A 19,720-nucleotide genomic window follows, 5' to 3' on the forward strand; every position below is an offset into this window, starting at 1 on the left:
ATGTCTTGAAGTCTGCTAGTCACTTAAGTTCAATTGCACATGGTTCAATAATTCAACTTTTTAGATGGTTCCAAGTGTAATACAATTCTACAGCTAAGGTGTTGTTATTTCTTTTCAAAGATTATTACAGAAAGGGAAAAGGAAAACATTTGTAATCCACTCCTGCTCTGGAAAACAAAAATCCTTATACCACTGAGAACAGTGGAGACTTCAAGCTCTACTCTCAATTTATATTGCATTAAAGAAATGCATTAAATTAAATTCCATTATTAGCTGTATGTAATTCCTGTGACATTTATCTTCTAGTTATGCACTCACCTTTAGCAACATGGGGCACAATGGAACAGAGTTATGAGGTTCCTCAAACATTATATTCAGAGTGAAAAATCTTGATGTTCAGTTGAACAAGAAATAAGAAACCTAGTCAGAATTGGAAATTATCTGAAACATTAATAGTAAATATGACATTAAAGCTGAATTTTATCCAAGCTTTCATCATATTGTATATTTCCACTCATAGCCATAGAACACTATTTATTAAATTAACATGGTATAGGTTGAACCTTTCTTGTCTGACACTCTCTGGTCCCACACATCTGTGGTCCAGCATGATTTTAGTTACCCAGATGTCTACTTATCATGGGTGTGGCCAAGTTTCCTGCAGTCCCATAAAGTTTGTTTACAGCCATCAGTTCTGGCTTTGTATTCTATGCTGTTATTTAGTGCTAATTTACCCTAAATGTCTTCTAAGAGCTCAGTAAGCAGAGGAAGTGTTGGTAATGCTGCTGAATAACATTGACCTAACATGGTTTGGCAAATTCTCTGGTTTGGCACCAGTTAGTTTTCTAGGGTGCTGGACTATAGAGGTTCAACTTGTAATACGTATACCAATTGCATTGCATAGAAAGTCAATAATCTATTATTGGGTCTGAAAAACTTATGTCCATTGTAGATATATTGATAACCATTTAATTTGGTGAAAGCTGTCACTTTGGGTCCCAATTTTATTTCCATATTAATTTTTTAAATAAAGGAACCAGCATTTTTGTTTCTTCATTTATAGACTTTTCCAAAACTCTTGCTTTGAAAGGAATATCATTTTTTAAAATTCTCTTTATTCCATCTCTTCTTTCCTTTCTTCCTTATTACAGTTTATGGGCCTGATCCTACATTAGCTCTGCTAACCCCAATTCTCTTAAGCAGATGTACAACTTAGTTCCAGGGAAATCAATGCTATCCAAGGACAGCTGAGGTACATGCTAGTGCATCACAGCACAAGTTGTTATTAAAGGTGTCGTTTAAGGTTGCCTCACTTTTCTTGAATCCATAGACATATAGATGCTTCTGTTACATGAATTACCTTTTTTTCCCAACAAAAGTACACAAAACAAAGCAAGAAGAGACATTGTGTATAAGGATACATAGGACAAGCACACTATTGATATCAATTGTAAGAGTTCCACCGACTTCAGTGAAGTTATACATTGAGAGCAAATCTGTTAAGGCTTGATATCGCAAGATGTTAAACACTTCAGCCTGATCCACCAAAACATCTATGCACATCCTAAAAGAGTGGTCATCAGCCAGTAGATTGGGATCTACCAGTAGATCCTGGAGCCTCTGACAGCTGATCCTGACTGGTTTGGCTGGGAAGCTATCAAATACTGGCACTTCAGTTGCTCCTCCATCCACTGTCTGCTGCTCCTTCCCTCTGCCTTGGAGCTGCCCCTTGGAAGCCTCTTGCCTACTGCGCAGGATGTGGGAGGGAGAAGAGGGTGGGGTGCTGATGTCAGGGTGTCCTCCATCCCCCCACTCCTGCACCCCATCTCCACACAGAGAGAAGGGGATGGAGGGAGCTTGGCAATGCAAATCTCTGTCACTCTCACACATTGTGTGTGTCTGTCACTCTCACACACACACACTGTCCTTCCCTCATCTCCTGACCCATCGCGTATGTACATGGTGGGCTGTTACTACTTGGACAGCTCGCAAGGTGGGTTATTTTCAGATTTTGACTTGTCTGTGCATTTAATAACGTCCATTTCTCTCTTATGCTTCAATTTAATTCTTTGAGTAGTGAGATCTAAAATGCCTACCCTGTCATATCTGGAGTAATTATCCCTGTGGTGATTGTGCTCCAGGAGGTGGCTGGCAAGTCCCTGTAGCCCCTGAGAAAGGCAGAGCAGGGGGGTCTCCACATACTGTCTTGCCTGTGGACACCACTCCTGCAGCTCCCATTGATCAATAACAGAGAACTGTGGCCAGTAGAGGCTGTGGGACTAGGACATGTAGGTGAGAGGCAGCACATGGAGCCACTGCTGTACATGCCAGCTGCTGCAGGGCCAGGGCAGGATTGCACAACCTGCCTTAACTCCACTGCTCCATCTCTGGGCCAGCTGTCTGGCTGCTCCCAGGTGGTAAGCCCCAAACCCTGAGCTCCCCAGGCAAACGCTGTATTGCCTAGGCCACTCTGGAACCCACCTCCCTGATTGCCTTCAGAGAGTCCCTTATCCTGTGCTGGCTGTCTGGTTGCTCCCAGTGTGAGTTGGGGGAGGGAGGCAGGGCTGGAGCTGCCTTAGTAGGGATGGGACTTGATCCCACAACCCTGAGCTAGGTGAATGCCCTAGCCCCTAATCCACTCCAGAACCCAAAAGTCCCTTATCCTGCCTTCCTAAGGCAGGTGCAGGCACCAGCTCCATCCCTGGGCAGCCTGTGGTTGCTGTCTGGCTGCTTCCAGGGTACATCTAGACTACACGCTTCTTTCGAAAAAAGGCGTTCTTCCTCATAAAATGAGGTTTACTGCTGTCGAAAAAACGGCTGCTTTCTTTCAATTTCATTTCAAAAGAATGCGGCGGCAGTCTAGATGCAGGTGAAGTGTTTTTCAAAAAAGGCCACTTTAAAAAAAAACCTGTAGTCTAGCCCTAGCAGGGCTTGATCCTGCCACTCTGAGTTCTCCAGATGAATACCCTAGCTCAGGGGTGTCCAAACTTTTTTCAAAGAGGGCCAGATTTGAAGAAGTGAACAGGCGTGAGGGCCGGGTCGGAGGCGGGCGGAGAGCGCAGGGCACGCCAGCCTCACGGCGGCCCGGGGGCAGGGCGAACCCGCAGCCGAGCGGAGGAGCGGGGCTGCGGACGTGCCCTACAGGGCAGGCTCTAGGGCCGTGGAGGCCATGGGCGGCGGCGGTGGCACGGCCGGAAGCGGCGCTCTGGGCGCGCCAGTTCAAAAGAGCGCCGGGGAGCCAGGAGAGGGGAGGAAGCGGGGGCCGTATTAAATCGGAACACGGGCCGCAATTGGCCCGCGGGCCGGACTTTGGACATGCCTGGACTAGCTGCTATGCCACTCCAGAACCCCACCCTGTACCTGCAGAGGGTCCCTTATGCTGCTTTTCTAATGCAGACGCCAGCTCCATTCCTGCACAGCCTGTGTTAGCTGTCAGGCCATTCCCAGGGTGGGTGGAAGGTGGGGATGACTCCAGTCCCCAACCTTGCATTTCCCCGGCAAATGCCCACACCCCTAAACCACTCCTGAACCCTCCCCACCTGCCTACATTCAGAGCATCCCCTCCCACACTCTGAACCCCTTGGCCCAAGACCAGAGCCTGCACCCCAACCTCCTACCCCAGGCTGGTGAAAGGGAATGAGATTCGGGGATGGAGTGAGCAGGGTGAGGCCTCGGAGAAGGGGTGGAGCAGGGTGATCCCTCAGAGAAGGGAGGGAAGGAAGCCAGGCAAGGGAATTTGGGTTTGAGGTAGATCTTACTTTGCACTTACATTGAAAATGTGATCTTGTGGTTAAAAAGGTTGGAGACCCTGGCCCTAGAAGTTAGCGTAGATGTAGTCCTATTGAATTAATGGGACTATTCAATTGCTTAAAGTGAAGCATGTATTCATGTGTTTTGCTGGGTTGGATTAGAGCAGAGTGGGCAATCATTTTTGCCTGGGGGCCACTTCAAACATTTTTGAAGTAGCCCCCAGGCCACCCAGGAAGGGACAGGACCTAAACAGAAAGGGGAGGGGCTACCCCAACCCCAGACCATGATTGGTCTGGAGGTTGGGGAGCTCCTTTGCCCCCCTTTCCCACTAGGCATCCATGTTCTGGAAGAGGCTTGGAATGCTCCCCCGCTCCCAGGCCAATTAAGGCCGGGGGCGGGGGCAGAGTGAAGAAAGCTTTGGGTGCTCCCCTGCCCCCAGGCCCTAATTGGCCTGGGTCAGGGGAGCAGCAGAGCCTCCGCAGGCTGGGTCCACCTGCTTGGCGGGTTGGATCTGGCCCGGGTAGGCCCTTTTGCCTACCCCTGGATTAGAGCGTTCAGCATCTTGAAGCACTGAGCCTCAGATATCAATGGCGTTGCATCAGCAATGCATTTGGTTCAAAGTGTTTAAGGCATTATTACATTATCACACCTACACACTCTGTGAATGTACAGACTTTTGTGTTTGAGAGAGAGGTAATTAAATCGTGAGTGCCTTTACTACTTGAGAGGTGAACAGGATTTTGTCCCAAGTTAATACCTGTTCTATACCTTTTTATTTCACATACTTTATGTAAAAGTAATATTTTTTCAGGTATGAACTAATAGTTGCATTTACACCTCCTGTCAATTTCAGTAAGATCTGATGTCAATAACAATAAGTCTAACAGTAAGTGTTTTATTTAATAATTAAGTAGGCCCTAAGCAAACAAAGTAATAACATAAGATAAATCACGAATATGCACGGCAGAATTCATACCACCTTTAGAACTCATCTGCAAACATAAGTCACAACAGAAGTGCAAGGTATAAGTAACACTACTCACATAAGCCATTCTACTGAAGTTAGTGGGAACAATCACATGTATTAAAGTTACTCATTTGCATTAGTGTTTGCAGAATTGGGTCTTTAGAATATATCCTGGCATCAATTTTTTTTTAAAATATGAAAAAATCATTAAGATAAAGCATATAAAAAGGCTGGCAAAGATACCTATAGAAGATCAACAGGCCCAATTCTGCTTTCCTTAGTCAGGCAAGATATTCAGGGTGTTTAAATACAGAATAAAACATAGCAATATAAAACATTTTCTTATTTTTTTAGGGGGGATGGAAATTATTCTCATTCTGTAATTGTAAATACAATCTCTTTTCAAAAACAGTAATGATTCTTACCTTTCTTTCTTATCTACCAAAGGCTTGGAAGTCACAAAGTATTGTGATTCTGTTTTTAAATGAATGCTGTTTACAATACACAGGAAAGGCTCAAGTCAAGACATTATACATTATCTCAGTAGCCAAAACACAGATGAATAATTAATTGATTAATATTCCGAATAATTAAATACAAATCTTCCTTCCTCATTGTTTCAAAGGGACATTTTTCTTATACTTCAAGGTAATATTTCTAGAATGGGGGAAACACAAGAAGCAAGTCCCGGTTGCTGAGAAACGTGAGGTTGCTATGGACACTGAAGGAAGTCATACTCTCTCAGGCAGGAAGCAGAAGTGTCCAATTAGTCTGACAACTCGAACAGGGACAGTAATAAGCCAAACTGGTAATGTAACCCCCTAAGAAAAGCAGTATTAGTACAACCAGAGAGCTCGCACATTTTACAGTACATCCAAATGGTACAGTATGTGCAATGCAAACACTAAAACTGGCATGATTAATTCTTTTGGAAAAGTTTCAAAATTAAGCTTTTCCAGTTATTCTGACAGGCAGTATCAGAACTCTCATGCTCTACACATTCCCTGTATTTGTAGCATGAAGAAATAGCTCATAAGAGAATATGTCCTGGAAATCATTTGTGACTTGAAAGATACTAAATGATGAAGTTACCTTGTGCAGTAATGGTTCTTTGAGATGTGTGTCCCTGTGGGTGCACCACTGTGGGTATATGCGCGCTCCCGTGCCTCTACTCAGATTTTTGGTAGGAGTGCCCGTTGAGCCCGCACATGTGCTCTCCCGCCCTGCGGTCTGCCTCAAGGCTAGTGAGCACGGCGGGCAAAATCCCCTCACTTCCTTCTCTACCGCAGAGCTCAATATAGAATTCCAAAGTAGAGGGGAGGAGGGCGGATTGTGGAGCACCCATGGGGACACGCATCTGGCAAAATCATTGTTACTGCACAAGGTGAGTAACTTCTTCATCTTTGAGCAGTGTCCCTATGGGAGCTGCACTATAGGTGACTCCAAGCAGTACTCACCATTGGAGGCTGTGGCTTTGGAGTGGAGTCTGTTACTACCTAGAGTACTATGGAGTCAAAGATGGAATTAGGGACTGAATCTTCGGTGATCACATAATGTTCTGAGAGTGTGTGGGCAGAGGCCCAAGATGCTACTCCACAGGTTACTGAGAGAGGAATATTTCTTACAGATATTCCTAAGGTAGAAATTAACCTTGTGAAGTGCATATGGACTCTGGACGGAAGCACATTGTATCCTTGACCCATTTGGAGAGTCTTTGAGCCAACACTGCAGCGCTTTGGGATCTTTCAGTGGATGAAAGCAAGAGATTAGGGTATTTCCTAACAGTCTTAGTCCTTTCCAAGTAGAATATTCTTCCAGCATGTAGCATATGCAGAATCATCCCCCTCTTATCACAAAGTGTTTTGCGGAAAAAAACCCAGGGAGATGGATCTGTTGATTCATATGGAAAATGCAGAAATGGTAGGGAGAAACTCAAGATATGGCCTTTGAGTTAATTTGTCTTTTAAAAAGAAATTGACCATCTCTCATACATGTGCTTTCATGTACAGATGTACAAGAGGCCAATTTGTCATAGACTCAAAGAGAGGTGTAGTCAAAGTCTTGACAACTAGGTTAAGATCCCAGGCTGGAGCGGGTGGTGTCACACATGGGAATCGATTCTCAATACCTTTAAGGAATCTATTCATCAGAAGTGAGACAACACTGAATATTTGTCTACCTGGTCGTGGAAGGACGTTTTCACTGCAGGATGTAGCTTAATGGTGCTGAGTGAGAGTTTTGATCTCGAGGTCTAAAATGTAGTGTAAAATCAGAGGGACAGAACATAAGATTGGGTCTATGTGTTGAGATGAACAACAACTTGGAATCATTTCCATTTTGTGGGTAAGTATATTGAGTGGTCAACTTAGGCTGTGTAAGCAACACGTCTTTTAGCTCATCAGAGAATTCTGCCTCTAAGTCTTGGAACTAAGATGGAGCCACACATGTAGGTGAAGGACGTGCAGGTTGGGGAAAAGGAGCAGGGCTTTGTTTTGAGAGATTGAGGATTCAGCCAAGGAGAAAAGAAGGGAATAGAGCTATCTGTGTCAGGTAAGGGACTCAGACTCACCTTGGCCAAAAGGGGCAATCAGAATAACTCTCGCTTTGTTTTGTGCAGTTTTCAAACAGACCTTGGATAGAAGAGAAAACCAGGAAAAGGCATAAGAGTCCCAGGGCAGGTGATGGCCCCACACTGTCATACTGCTGCTTCTGTAGCACTTCCATCACACCATCATGACAGTCCTGCCCCATCTGGACTTAGACCTCAACCTTGAGACCCTTGACCTGCATGCAGGACCAATGCCCTTGCCCCCAAGCCTCCTGTCGGAGAGGCGATTTTAGAGGCTGAATACCAGTTCTGACTGGTGGGACCACCTCGTCCTGGAGTGGTGGGATGACCAGCTGTTGCTCAGCAACTTCCGCACGCAGAAGGCCACAATCCTGGAGCTATGTGCCTGGCTCATCCACGCCCTCCAATGACAGGACACCCACTTGCGGCCCGCCATTCCCCTGGAGAAGAGGGTCACTTTTGCTGTGTGGAAGCTCGCCACCCCGACAGCTACTGCTCAGTGGGACACCAGTTCAGCATGGGGAAATCCACCATTGGGACCATCTTGATGGAGGTGAGGCACTCTTGGGGGTCAGTTCCTGGGGGGGGCTGGAAAAGGGGGACCGTCTGCAAAGGGTAGGGGGAGTGAGGGGTGGAATGGGAGTGGGGGAAGGGCCGACCCCGGCAGGGGACCTCCTGGCCTCACCCAGCCCTGCTGCTGGGGGGCAGTCTGGTGGGTGTGTGGCTCCTGGGGTCTCTGGGGGGGAGGGGAAGGTGGCGGGCACCTCCCAGGGGCTCAGGCACCCCTCTCTAATTCCCTGTTTTGTGTGTTTCTATACATCTCCTTCTGCAGGTGGTGAGGGCCATCAACTCAGAGCTGATGCGCAGGATCGTCCACCTCGAAGACCTGGACACCATCGTGAATAGCTTTGCTGCCCTTGGATTCCTGAGCTGTAAAGGAGCCATCGATGGGACACACATACCAATCCGTGCACTGCCCCATCAAGAGGCCCAGTATATCAACAAGAAGGGCTACGTCTCTGTAGTGCTGCAGGCCCTGGTTGACCACTGGGGACAGTTTACAGGTATTTGTGTTGCGTGGTTGGGTCGGCACATGATGCCTGCGTATTTAGGAAATCCTACTTCTACCGCAGGCTGCAGGCTTTTTTTTTTTTTTTTAAAGAACTGCCTCCCCTGCATCCCCACACACCTTTTTTCGAAAGAGCTCTTTCAAAAAGGTGTTCTTCCTCGTAATTTAAGGTTTACCAATTTCAAAAGAAGCACCGTGAGACTGCAGAACCCACTGGGGATGGGGAGATTTGCCATCTCTTTCATGAACCTCCAGCACATTGGGTGAACAAATACAGAATACCTGTCTATTGGCTGTTGAAAGGCAGTGATCGCAGCAAGGTGAACCTTGAGAGAAGCCAGCGCCAGGCCAGAATGCTTTAAAAGTAGGATGTAGTCAAGAATGCGATGGATGGGGGCCGAGGTCGGGTCTAAACTGTTATCAGTGCACCAGGAATGAAACCTACACCACTTGTGCAGGTAAATAGTCCAAGTGGTGGGCCTTCTACTCTGGAGCAGAACCTGTCTAACATCCTGGGAACAAATAATTTCTGAGTCTTGGAACCAACTAGGAACCACACTGTGAGGCGAAGGTGGTTGGGTTGAGGGTGCATGAGTGTTCCTTGGTTCTGGGTCAACAGGTCGTGGCGTCTGGGTAGGTGATAGGGTGGGTGAGGCAATATGCGAAAAAGATAAGGGAGCCATGTCTGATGCAGCCAAAAGGGAGCTATGAGAATTACCATTGCATTGTCCCTGGAGATCTTTTAGAAGACTTGGTATCATGGGAGAAGGGGGAAAGGCATAAAGCAGGTGAGTGCTCCAGCCGAGAAGAAATGCATCCCACAGGGGCCCGGACCAATGCCTGCTCTGGAACAGTAGTACCAGCATTTTGCATTCTGGTGTGTGGCGAATAGGTCTATACCCAGGAACCCTCAGAGGCAGAAGACATCGTGTAGTACCTGGTAATGTAGTTCCCACTCATGGTTTGTAACAAAATACCTGCTGAGCACATCGGCAGTGATGTTGTCCTTGCCAGGTATGTACGATGTCTGGCATGGTCAGGCCAGAGGGCTCCTGCAGAGTGAGGGAAAGGCAGCCCAAACAGGGGGAAAGACCTGCTAAATAGGAGCAGAGGGTGGCAGGACAATTAGAAGCAGCTGTGAGGGGGCTGGCTCAAGCAAATTGGGGCCAGCTGACTCCACTGCTGGCTTGCTGAAGGCCTTTAAAAGCCTCCACAGTTGGAAGGCGGAGGGGAGAGTGAGAGGACAGGAAGAGAGGTATAGGATGAAAGTGTGCACCTACTAACATGCTGGTGAGGATGATCCACCATCTCAAAGAGTTCACCACTCTTGGGCTGTGTCTACATTGGCACCCTTTTCCGGAAAAGGGATGCTAATGAGACCAGTCAGAATTGCAAATGCCGCAGGGGATTTAAATATCCCCTGCGGCATTTGCATGAACATGGCTGCTGCTTTTTTCCGGCTCGGGGTTTTGCCGGAGAAAAGCGCCAGTCTAGACGGGATCTTTCGGAAAAGATTTTAAGAGGAATTCTTAATCCTCTTGATCGCGGCTTCATTTAAATTTACATGGCTGCCGCGCTGAGCCGACAAACAGCTGATCAGCTGTTTGTCGGCTCAGCGCGCTAGTCTGGACGCTCCCCTGCTGACATCAAAGCCCTTCGTCAGCAGCCCCGTTATTCCTCGTGGGATGAGGTTTACCGGGGCTGCCGACAAAGGGCTTTGATGTCAGCAGGGGAGCATCCAGACTAGCGCGCTGAGCGGACAAACAGCTGATCAGCTGTTTGTCGGCTCAGCGCGGCAGCCATGTAAACGTAAATGAAGCCGCGATCATTTAAATCGCGGCTTCATTTGACTTTGCCAAACAAACAAATCTACATGGCTCCGTCGACGGAGCCATGTAGTTTAGATGTACCCAGTGAGTTTAAAAGCTATGAGCTAAAAAAAAAAAAGCACAACAATGCAGTCAGTGTACAGCTAAGGTGCTTTTCTTTACTATGGTATCTTAACTTCTCTAACACAAATCTTAAACACATATATACACAAACGCCCTCCAAAAAACAACAAACCATCACCATTGTAACATTTTAATTTACTCAATTTGTGTGTAACTTTTCAGCTCTATAGAGACAATTAATGTGGAATGTGAGTGTTTTAAATAGTGTTAGTTCCCTGTACATTCTTTTGTAACTCCCACAAAAGAAAACCTGTGAAGATTCAAAGCCATGAATAAGTCACTTTCAGAATACAAAATAGGATGCAAGCACTATATCCCTTGTTGTAGTTTACTTGATCAGAAATAATTTAAGGGTTTTTGTTTTCTGCCATACTCAGACTGGTCTCTGATTGATTTAAGCCCTCGGATGAAGTTTCAGCATCTGTAAAAAGAAGTTTAAAATATTTTAGGCTTACAAAACACATTCTCATTTGAAGCTTTTACCTATTTTGTTCTCAGTTTTCTGATGGTCTATAGCAGAGATGGGGAACCTTTCTGGCATTGGGGACCACTGACCCACAGAAAAATGAGTTGGGTCCTGCACACAAGCGAGAAGAAAAAAAAACACTCCTCACTGATGTGGCCCCCAACTGAGAAGATGAAAGATACTCCCCACATTCCTCTCAAACACCAGAACCTAGGAGAGCCCAACCTACTAGATTTTGTGTGCTCCAGCTGCACGGTAAGACAGTCAAGGGGCTGGAGTGCCAGCTGGGCTCCTCAATCCAAGGGGGGGCACTGAGCCTCAGGGGCCGGATCCAGGCCAGCCGGGGGCTGCATCTGGCCCCCAGGCCTGTGGTTCCCCTCCTCTGGTCTATAGGATCCAGAAGTCTCTCTGGAAATGTCTACCATAGTACTGAACATGTGTGTGTCTACACAAGCGGGGAATCACACCTGTGATTCCCTTAAGGAACAAGTAAACTGCATTGACCAAGTTTTCCAACAGCTCATCTTCCATATCAACACTTACATGATGTGGCCAGACTTTCAAAGGTGCTCAGCAACCAGCAATCCCCACTGAGAAGCTAATAATACCTGCTTTGATTTGTATACTATATTTTCCATTAACTGAATGGATAATTCTTTATATTCTGTTTTAAATTAATCCAACTTTGTCAGTGATTGCAGAAACTATTTAGGCCTGGTATCTTGCTATTCTGTTTATCTACAAAATAATTTTCCATTGTTTTGTTTTTGGAAAGTTGAGGATTTGCTACAATTTAAACATTAGTTAGCTACTTAGTTAATGCCTATTATGCCCGCTGGTTTGTAGGGCAGCAACATGAATAATAAAAAATTATATTTAAGTATCTTGGCCTACCATCTATGGGTACTTGAACTTTTTCTTCTTCCAGTATCTCTGACTGAAGTAACCCATTGGGTGGAGCTTCAGTTTCTGTAATAAAACAAAATGAAAGGATTAAAATGCCCCACCCTTACTACATTCATGTCTGGATTTGAATTACTCTCTTTCTTTGTTCACCATTTTTTTTTGAATTTAAAAGGCTTCTAGGACACTACACCAACACTCCTCCAGCAACACTGATCAGCACATATGCAACTGAGAGCTTCTTTACACTTAGACTAATGTCTAGACTGCCCCCTCTTAGGCAAGAGTAGAACTCTTAATTTAATTTTTAGCAACTGAACCACACTGTTTTATATGTAGAAGCTTATAAATCCGTGTGTAAGGAACTCCAGAGTTGACTCTAGGTATCTGTGGATTTAAACCATGTATTTATTAACTGGAAAACCAAGTTCACAGTCTATGCATTGTGCTGTACATAAGGTAAGTAGTATCTGAAGAGACAGAAAGTATCTGGTGCATAAGTGCCTGCAATAAGAGTAAATTGTGACATTCTTTTGACCATGAACAAATAAAAGATCATTTTTAATTAAGCCTCTTGGTAGATCCTTTGTAGGACTTTGAAATTTTTCTCTTTATAGGATATAAGTCACTGGAAGAAGCTGCAGCTTCTACAGTAAACACAATTAGAGGATGAAATGTTTCACATTCACAAGTGAGTTAATTCGCATTTTCCATGTTCCCCTTTCTCTAATTTGTTTTTTATCTAAAAGTGCTGGAGGAGGAGAAGGCGGCATTAGAAGTCTTTTAGCATTTTAGTAAGGAGTCCCCCTGGCCACATCAATATTAAACAGTGCATGTAATTTTTGCTTAATAAGCCCCTCTCTCTTCATTAAAGGCCCAAAACAGTCCACTGAAATCAAGGAAAAGACTCCCATTGGACTTCGATTCACATCCTAATGGGATGCAGCATTAGAAGCAACATTCATTTTGTTTTCATCTACATATGATGGAACAAGCTACTTCTCTTTAGTCAGATTTCACACAAGGAAGACACTGCTGTCCTGCGTAGCAGGGAGGAACTCAAGGAGAGATGGAGATTTCTGTGAGTATGACGAGTTAAGATCGTGTAGTCCCATGTTTCCCATTATATCTACTAGCACTGTTCGTCCCATTGTGAGGGTAGACATACATGTGGCCTCCTCCCTCAACGCTGTTCCCAGGGACAGAGACTCTTGGGCTGGCTTGGGCCATGGGGCCTCTTCCCTCCCCGCTGCTCCCAGGGGCAGGAGGGGGGATTAGGGCCTTCCCCGCTCCTCCAGGGATGCTGGAGCACGTGCTCTTCCTCTCCCTCTGGTGTGGGGGGGGGGGGGGGGAGGCGCACGCATGCTCAGTGCACTGCTCCTCCTCCTCCCCTCCACATGCTTGGGGTGAAGTCTCAGTGGAGGGGATGGGGCTGTGGGTGGGGCTGGGGACCTGCTTCCCCCTAGAAACTTCTCAAGCCTTCTCAAATGTTCACACTCCGCCCCCTCTTGGCCACAGCTCTGGACTCTCGGCCCCTCATCCTGACCCAGGCTCTGGGGCACCCCCTCCAGTCACAGACTGGTCCTGGCCTCTCTCCCGCTCCCCCATCCCCCTCCCTGGCCTCTTGGTCCCCTGTTCTCACCCAGCCACGGCCTCCCCCTTCCTCCTTGCTGGCCTCTCAGCCCCCCATTCTCTCCCTGGCCCACTCCCAAGTCACAGCCAGCCCTGGCCTCCTTCTGGCCTGTTGGCTCCCCACATCCTGCCTGGTCACAGACAGCCGTTGCCTCCTCCCTGTCCCCCCCCCCTCCTTCCTGGCCTCTCAGCCCCCCCATTTCCTCCCCACAAGCCACAGTCAACCCCGGTCCACCTCCTGGCTTCTCGGCCCCATTCCAGCCATTGGAGGAGGATAGGGGCTAAGCGAGGGGGTTGTGGTGGCAACAGCAGTGGCTCCTTGCTGTGTGGGGGGTTCCAACACTCTGGGACCCAGAGGGGAACTGCTGCCTCCAGCAACTCGGTCCAGATGCGCTGGGGCCATTGCATTCCTGGCGGCTCAGCCTGGAACCCTCCCCTCCCCCAACCACCCACAAGATTAGCATGCCAGCACCAGCTGGAGGTGGCTTGCAGAGGAGGGCCCCTGGCCCTCCCCACAGCAGAGAACGCAGAGCCTCGGGGTTTTCTCCTCTCCCCATTCCTCTGCAGTAAGACAGTGCTGGTGCTAATTTTGCGGGGGGTTGGGGAGGGAGGGTTCCAGGCTGGATCCCACCACCTCCTTGCTCACCCTTGACCCGAGCAGCTGGAGATGACAGTTCCCCACCAGGTCCTGGAGTGTTAGGACCCCCAGCACAGCAAGGAACCCTTTAGGGGAGCCAGGGGGCCAGCGGGGAGCCCAAGGAACACCCAAGGGTGGGAGAGGAGAACACTGAGCCCTAGACACCTCTTCCCCTTTTGGAGAGTCTGTTGATGCTGGGGGTGTGTGTGTGACATAGAGTGACACTGTAACATCACTCTGTCATCCTGCAGGAAAAACTTTAACATAGAGAGATGAATGTTAAATTACAAAGCGAAAAGACAACTTTAGTTAACAATTTGCATTGGGATTGGAATGACCATCTTATGGAACAATTTCTCAGGACCCACAGATATTAGAAATTGGTTTCATACATATTTTTTTCATTGTTTTCAGGAAAGGATTATTGTATCTATTTAGTGATCTGTAAGTGTGTCTTATGTATGCATTTTACACACACAAACTCCCCTTAAATTGGGTGCATAAAACTTTGAGAGAGAAAAGACAAAGAAAGTTCAGCCTTAATTTTACCTTCTTGTTTACATATATCCTTACGAAGAAATTGTCATTTATTATATCTGTGACCTCCTGAGGAGGAAGCAGCTTGGGGCTGGAAACATTTCTTTTTATATTTGTCAATACCATTGTTCAGTATAACCTGAATGTGAATATTTTGGATAAAAAAAGGAAGTTTTTTTTAAATAATTGGCCTACTTGGCTTCAAACCATTAAACATAAAAGGGGAAACTGACTTTAGTGGGACCAGTATTTCACACCAGAAGCTTTACCCTCTTGTTTGGGAATGTCACAGTTGCATTCCTTTTGTTTTTCAACCTGCTTCTGCATTAAAGAGCTCCAACTTCAGATGTTATCAAATTTTTGTAGAAGTTAGGATATTCTGGAACATATAGTTTACCATCTGCAGTTGTTTGGACTTTTTCTCCTTCTGGGGCCTTTGGCTGAAGTAAGCCATTGGATAAGGTTTCCAAGTCTGTAACAGACAAAATAAAAGAATATTCTGTATTTTAAAACACACACCTCATATTTAAATACACAATGAGACAGGAAAGTCATTTTGATGCTTTGCTATTATCTAATAACTAGCCAATTAGCCCGCCATAAGATGGGATTTTCAGGTCTCTCCTCCATGTCGGTCTTATTTCCTGAGCCTCCGGTTTCTCGCTCCGTCTCTCTCTCCTCCTCCTCCTGCCTTCCCCCCTCTCTCTCAGCTCTCCTCCGCCTTCTGCCTCTCTCCCCGTCTCTCTCTTCTCCCCCGCTGCCTCTCATTCTCCCTTTCTCTTCTCCTCCTCCTCCTGCCTCTCATTCTCTCTCCGCTCTGTGTCTCTCCATTGGGGATGCACGCTTATTGAGGCCCTGCCCACTGGATGTGTATGTCACCTCCCCGTCCCCCTTCACCTCCTGCCATGACGCTCGGCTGACTTCTGCACCGCTCAGCCGGACTGCCACGCAGGAGCAAGCAGCACAAGTGGCCTCTCTCTCTCTTCTCCTCCTACTGCCCCATGCTGCCTGGGGAGTGCGGACCCCAAACGGCCGCTTGAGTTGCTTGCTCCCGCGCGGTGGCCCAGCTGAGCGGCGCAGAAGTCAGCAGAGCGCCACGGTGGGAGGCAACAGTGATGCCCAGAGGGAACAGCCAGCGTTTCAGCGTTATAAAGTCACAGACATTGGGCTACTATATCTAATAATATGATGCTATGAAGATTTAATTCTAAGACTTCCAAAGCCATAGGGAAACTTGACTTACAGTGGTCTTAACCAATTGTGTATTTAGGTTACCACTGGCTAGAATGCTTTTAGCGGAGTTGCTCCTCTGCTGAGATGCCAGTGTAGCCTCTCTTAACCCAATGGATGAGGCAGTTTTGCAAAAGCACAGCACAGGGTGCCAGGTGACAGTTAAGTAGGAAGAGTTCTGCACTGACTTGCTACATTGCACCCGTAGCTCGAAATAAGTTACACAATTTGAGCTACGCAAATTGCATAGTTTATTTTGAGACAATTTCAAAATTTGTCGCTGTCTACACAGCACTTATTTTTAAATAAATCACTATTCCAAAAAATCCCATTCTGCTTGTGGAACGAGGTTTACAGGGACGTCAGAATAGTGAGCCTGTTATATTTCGAAATAATGAGCATTCTCAAAAGACACAGAATAGCTAGCTCCGCAGTGTAGATGTAGCCTTGAAAGCACAGGGATGTAGCCAGTGCAGATCACTGAACCCTGAATATGAAGAATCCGTCACTGGGGCTGTGGATTATGAAAGACCAAAATGCTCGGGAGCTCACTGGAGGTTTGGAACTGCTGAGATACCATTCCTCTTCCTTTTTCCCAGTATGTGCATGTACAGAGTGGATGGGAAAGAATAAAAGTTAATGGAGAAAAGAGAGTTGATATGACCTGAAAAAGCAGTGGGGCTTTTTGAGGGGCTCTCCTTTCCTGTAATTGGGACCTCCTGAGAAAGTGACCAGATGTATTGGAACTTCCCTGGAATAATTTGGGCTATTTATTAGCCTACCGTCTGGAGGTGCATTTTCCTCTTCAAGAAGCGCTAGCATATCAAAGTCAATGAATGCAGTTTCTGTAACAAACAGCCAAATGAAAATATTCAAATTCATAATTACAACACTACTTTCTGCCTCTGAAGTGTTCTCTTTTTTTTAATGCCAGGTAGTCAACGAAGAGGCTAAGAGCCCATGATGTACCAGAATGGCTTCAAACATTTAACTGGGACATACAGCAGAAGTATTTTCCAGTTAGCTATTTCAACAAGGGAAACGGTTCAAGGTTCAATATTAATCAATGACAAGATATTAAGCCTTCATCCCAACTCAAGTAATATTTACAGTCTAAATGCTAACAAACCAAAACATAATTGCCACCATCCAGTCTTGCATTGTCTAAGGGCTACGAGATTACAGCAGGACAGTATAATCTGGACCCTTAATGCCAACACTTAAAACAACTTCAGAAATCCAAAAGCCATAATTGTAATCAATTGAAATAGAAAAAAAAAGTCATCAAACCCACTACCATAAATCCTCCTAAAATCTTATTTTATGCCTTGTGGTATATGACACAGCTGTTATATGACACTGCAAACCAATATTTACTACTCATGGTTTTACCTTTATATGGACACATTTCCGATATTTCCCCTAGTGCAACTTTTTTTTCCTGCATGAGAAAGACAGCTTTATTATTATATACTGTTTATAACAGTTACAATTCATAACACACATTTAAAATGTTTTGATAAAGATTCCCCTGCATACTATTAACATGACTAAAGAGAATAAAAATCTGAATGGTACTAAGGTGAAGTATTTGAGATTGATCCTTCTCTTATATTCAATATGAATAACATTTTCCAACTCACATTGAATGACACACTGAAAAGAAATTGCTGTTACCTTATTTTGTGTTTTATGAGAAATTTTAAGTTTTGAAAAATCCTAGTCTCCAGTACTTATACATACGGCACAGCACAGTCATATCAGTGAACAGTCAATATGCCATGGTACTATCATAAATATGGTACAACCAAAATAAAATGGTCCAATCAGCCACTCAGAATGTAACTAGAAAATTAAGGCATAATTTTCTGTCCTGCACTATATAAAACACACAAACTTGTGGGTGCAAAATCTCTTGTTAACTATTATTACTATGTGCTAATAAGCAGAGCTCAACAAATCAGTGAATCTACTTGCCCGTGGCGAGTAGATTTCAGCCGGTTGCCCCGTTTACCGGCGGTGCGCGCATGCACAATGCGGGTTTGGCGCATGCGCAGTGCGGGTCTGGTGAGTAGATTTCGTCGCGGTTTGTCAAGCCCTGCTAATAAGCAATTAGTTGCTCAGTTGCCCAATTTATATATATAAATACTAGGGATGTTAGTTATCATGTAATTGAATAGTTGTGTAACCACACGAAATTTTAGCGGTTACACGACTGTTCAATAGTCCCCGGGGACAGGGCTGGCAGCCAGTGCACTCTGGCCCCATACCCAGGGAACACCCTGCCACCCTACACTGCTGTCTCTGTAGGTGGGAGGGGGCAGGCTGATCAAGTGTTCATGGGGAGACTGCTTAAAGCTAGCTCCTCATTGGCACTGGCTCCCACTCCACCTCTTGCTGCCTCTGATGCAGAGGTAGCAAGGGAGGGGAGTGCATGTTGTTGATAGGATTTACCTATAAGGCTAGGCTTATTGGTTAATTGTTTGCTCAACTATACACTAACATCCATAATAAATGCTAGTCTAAACATCCAACTATGAGTTTTTGGTATATTCAACTGTGGATGTGCATTTTGTAGGGGTCTAGTTTGAAAGAGGGGTCTCAGTGTCCAAAATTGTGATGGGGTGTTCACCCCACACCAGCCTGGAAGGTGTTAAAGAGGCCGAGAAAGGGCCAATTAAGCAGGTAGGCCACAGCTGAGAGGAAGGAGGTGGCCTAAGTAATCCCCTGAATGATGACAGCATCCATCTGAGAAGGAAAAGGGGGCCTAGGATAATGCCAGGACACTGACAAGAGAAAGGAACTGCAGGGGAGTAGTTATTGCCACTCCCTGGGAGCTAGCAGGTGTGTTCGAGACTATAGTGCCATGAAGCCTACTGTTACTCCCTGACAGAATGGTGTTGGGGCTAGTCAATCCAGCGAGGAAGGGAGCCAGAAGAAAGAGCTGAGAAGTAGGAAACTGTAGGAAAGAGTCTGGGAACAGCAACATAGGCGGGGAGTGGACAGGCTGCCATTGTTAGAGATAGGGCCATAGACTAAAACTCAAAGTAGAGGGCATGCCTGGGTTCCCCTACTAGCCACTGGCGAACTGCTTGAGACCATGGATATGAAAAGACTTTGAGAGCCCAGAAGGGGGAACCACTCAGTGACCTGACTAGAGGATTGAATCATGAAGAGAAAGATGCAGCTCCTGGAGCAAAAGAGGAGTTGCAGATTGAGAGCGACTGAGTGGAACTTCAGGAACTATTTAGAAAAGCTAAAACAAAATACAGGACTATGTAGCACTTTAAAGATTAACAAGATGGTTTATTAGATGATGAGCTAAACGTACATAAATCCATGGGTCCGGACTTAATACATCCAAGAGTACTGAGGGAGTAGGCAAATATCATTGAGAAGCCTTTGGCCATTATCTTTGAAAAGTCATGGAGATCAGGAGAGATCCGGATGATTGGAAAAAGGCAAATGGAGTGCCCATCTTTAAGAAAGGGAAGAAGAATGATCCAGGGAACTATAGGCTGTTCAGTCTTACCTCAGTCCCTGGAAAAATCATGGAGGGGATTCTCAAGAAATCCATTCTGAAGCACTTAGAAGAGGGGAAGGTGATCAGGATAGTCAGCATAGATTGATGAAGGGCAAGTTGTGCCTGACCAATCTGATCAACTTCTATGATGAGGTAACTGGCTCTGTGGATATGGGGAAGTCAGTGGGTGTGATACACCTTGACTTTAGCAAGGCTTTTGATACGGTCTCCCACAATATTCTTGCCAGCAAGTTAAAGGAATGTGGATTGGATAAATGAATGGTAAGATGGACAGAGAGCTGGCTAGAAGGTCGGGCCCAGCGGGTAGTGATCAACGGCTCGCTGTCAGGATGGCGGTTGGTTTCTAGCGGAGTGACCCAAGGTTCGGTTCTGGGACCGGTTTTGGTCAAAATCTTTATTAATGCCCTGTATGAGGGGGTGGATTGCACCCTCAGCAAGCTTGCAGATGACACTAAATAAGGGGG

At 46.0% G+C, this 19,720-nt stretch overlaps 2 protein-coding genes across 4 annotated transcripts in view; both read right to left on the bottom strand.

Moving 5' to 3' along the window:
• DYTN (dystrotelin) overlaps positions 1 to 5,476 on the bottom strand; it is a 43,986-nt gene extending 38,510 nt beyond the window's left edge. The window contains exon 1 of the mRNA XM_075934356.2: positions 5,143 to 5,476. The gene's annotated coding sequence lies outside the window, so the exon portion shown is untranslated. The remainder of the gene's footprint in view (positions 1 to 5,142) is intronic.
• Positions 5,477 to 10,322: 4,846 nt separating this feature from the next.
• MDH1B (malate dehydrogenase 1B) overlaps positions 10,323 to 19,720 on the bottom strand; it is a 29,561-nt gene continuing 20,163 nt past the window's right edge. For all 3 annotated transcript variants that reach the window (XM_075934364.2, XM_075934363.2, XM_014576509.4), the window contains 5 exons: positions 17,105 to 17,153; positions 16,495 to 16,557; positions 14,880 to 14,954; positions 11,668 to 11,742; positions 10,323 to 10,728 (listed from right to left, as the gene is read on the bottom strand). In XM_075934364.2, coding sequence (XP_075790479.1) covers positions 10,655 to 10,728; positions 11,668 to 11,742; positions 14,880 to 14,954; positions 16,495 to 16,557; positions 17,105 to 17,153 — 336 coding nt within the window. In that variant the 3' untranslated portion in view covers positions 10,323 to 10,654. The remainder of the gene's footprint in view (positions 10,729 to 11,667; positions 11,743 to 14,879; positions 14,955 to 16,494; positions 16,558 to 17,104; positions 17,154 to 19,720) is intronic.

Source organism: Pelodiscus sinensis, chromosome 7 (assembly GCF_052426305.1).
Source record: "Pelodiscus sinensis isolate ZL-2025 chromosome 7, ASM5242630v1, whole genome shotgun sequence".
In the NCBI taxonomy this organism is placed as follows: domain Eukaryota; kingdom Metazoa; phylum Chordata; order Testudines; family Trionychidae; genus Pelodiscus; species Pelodiscus sinensis.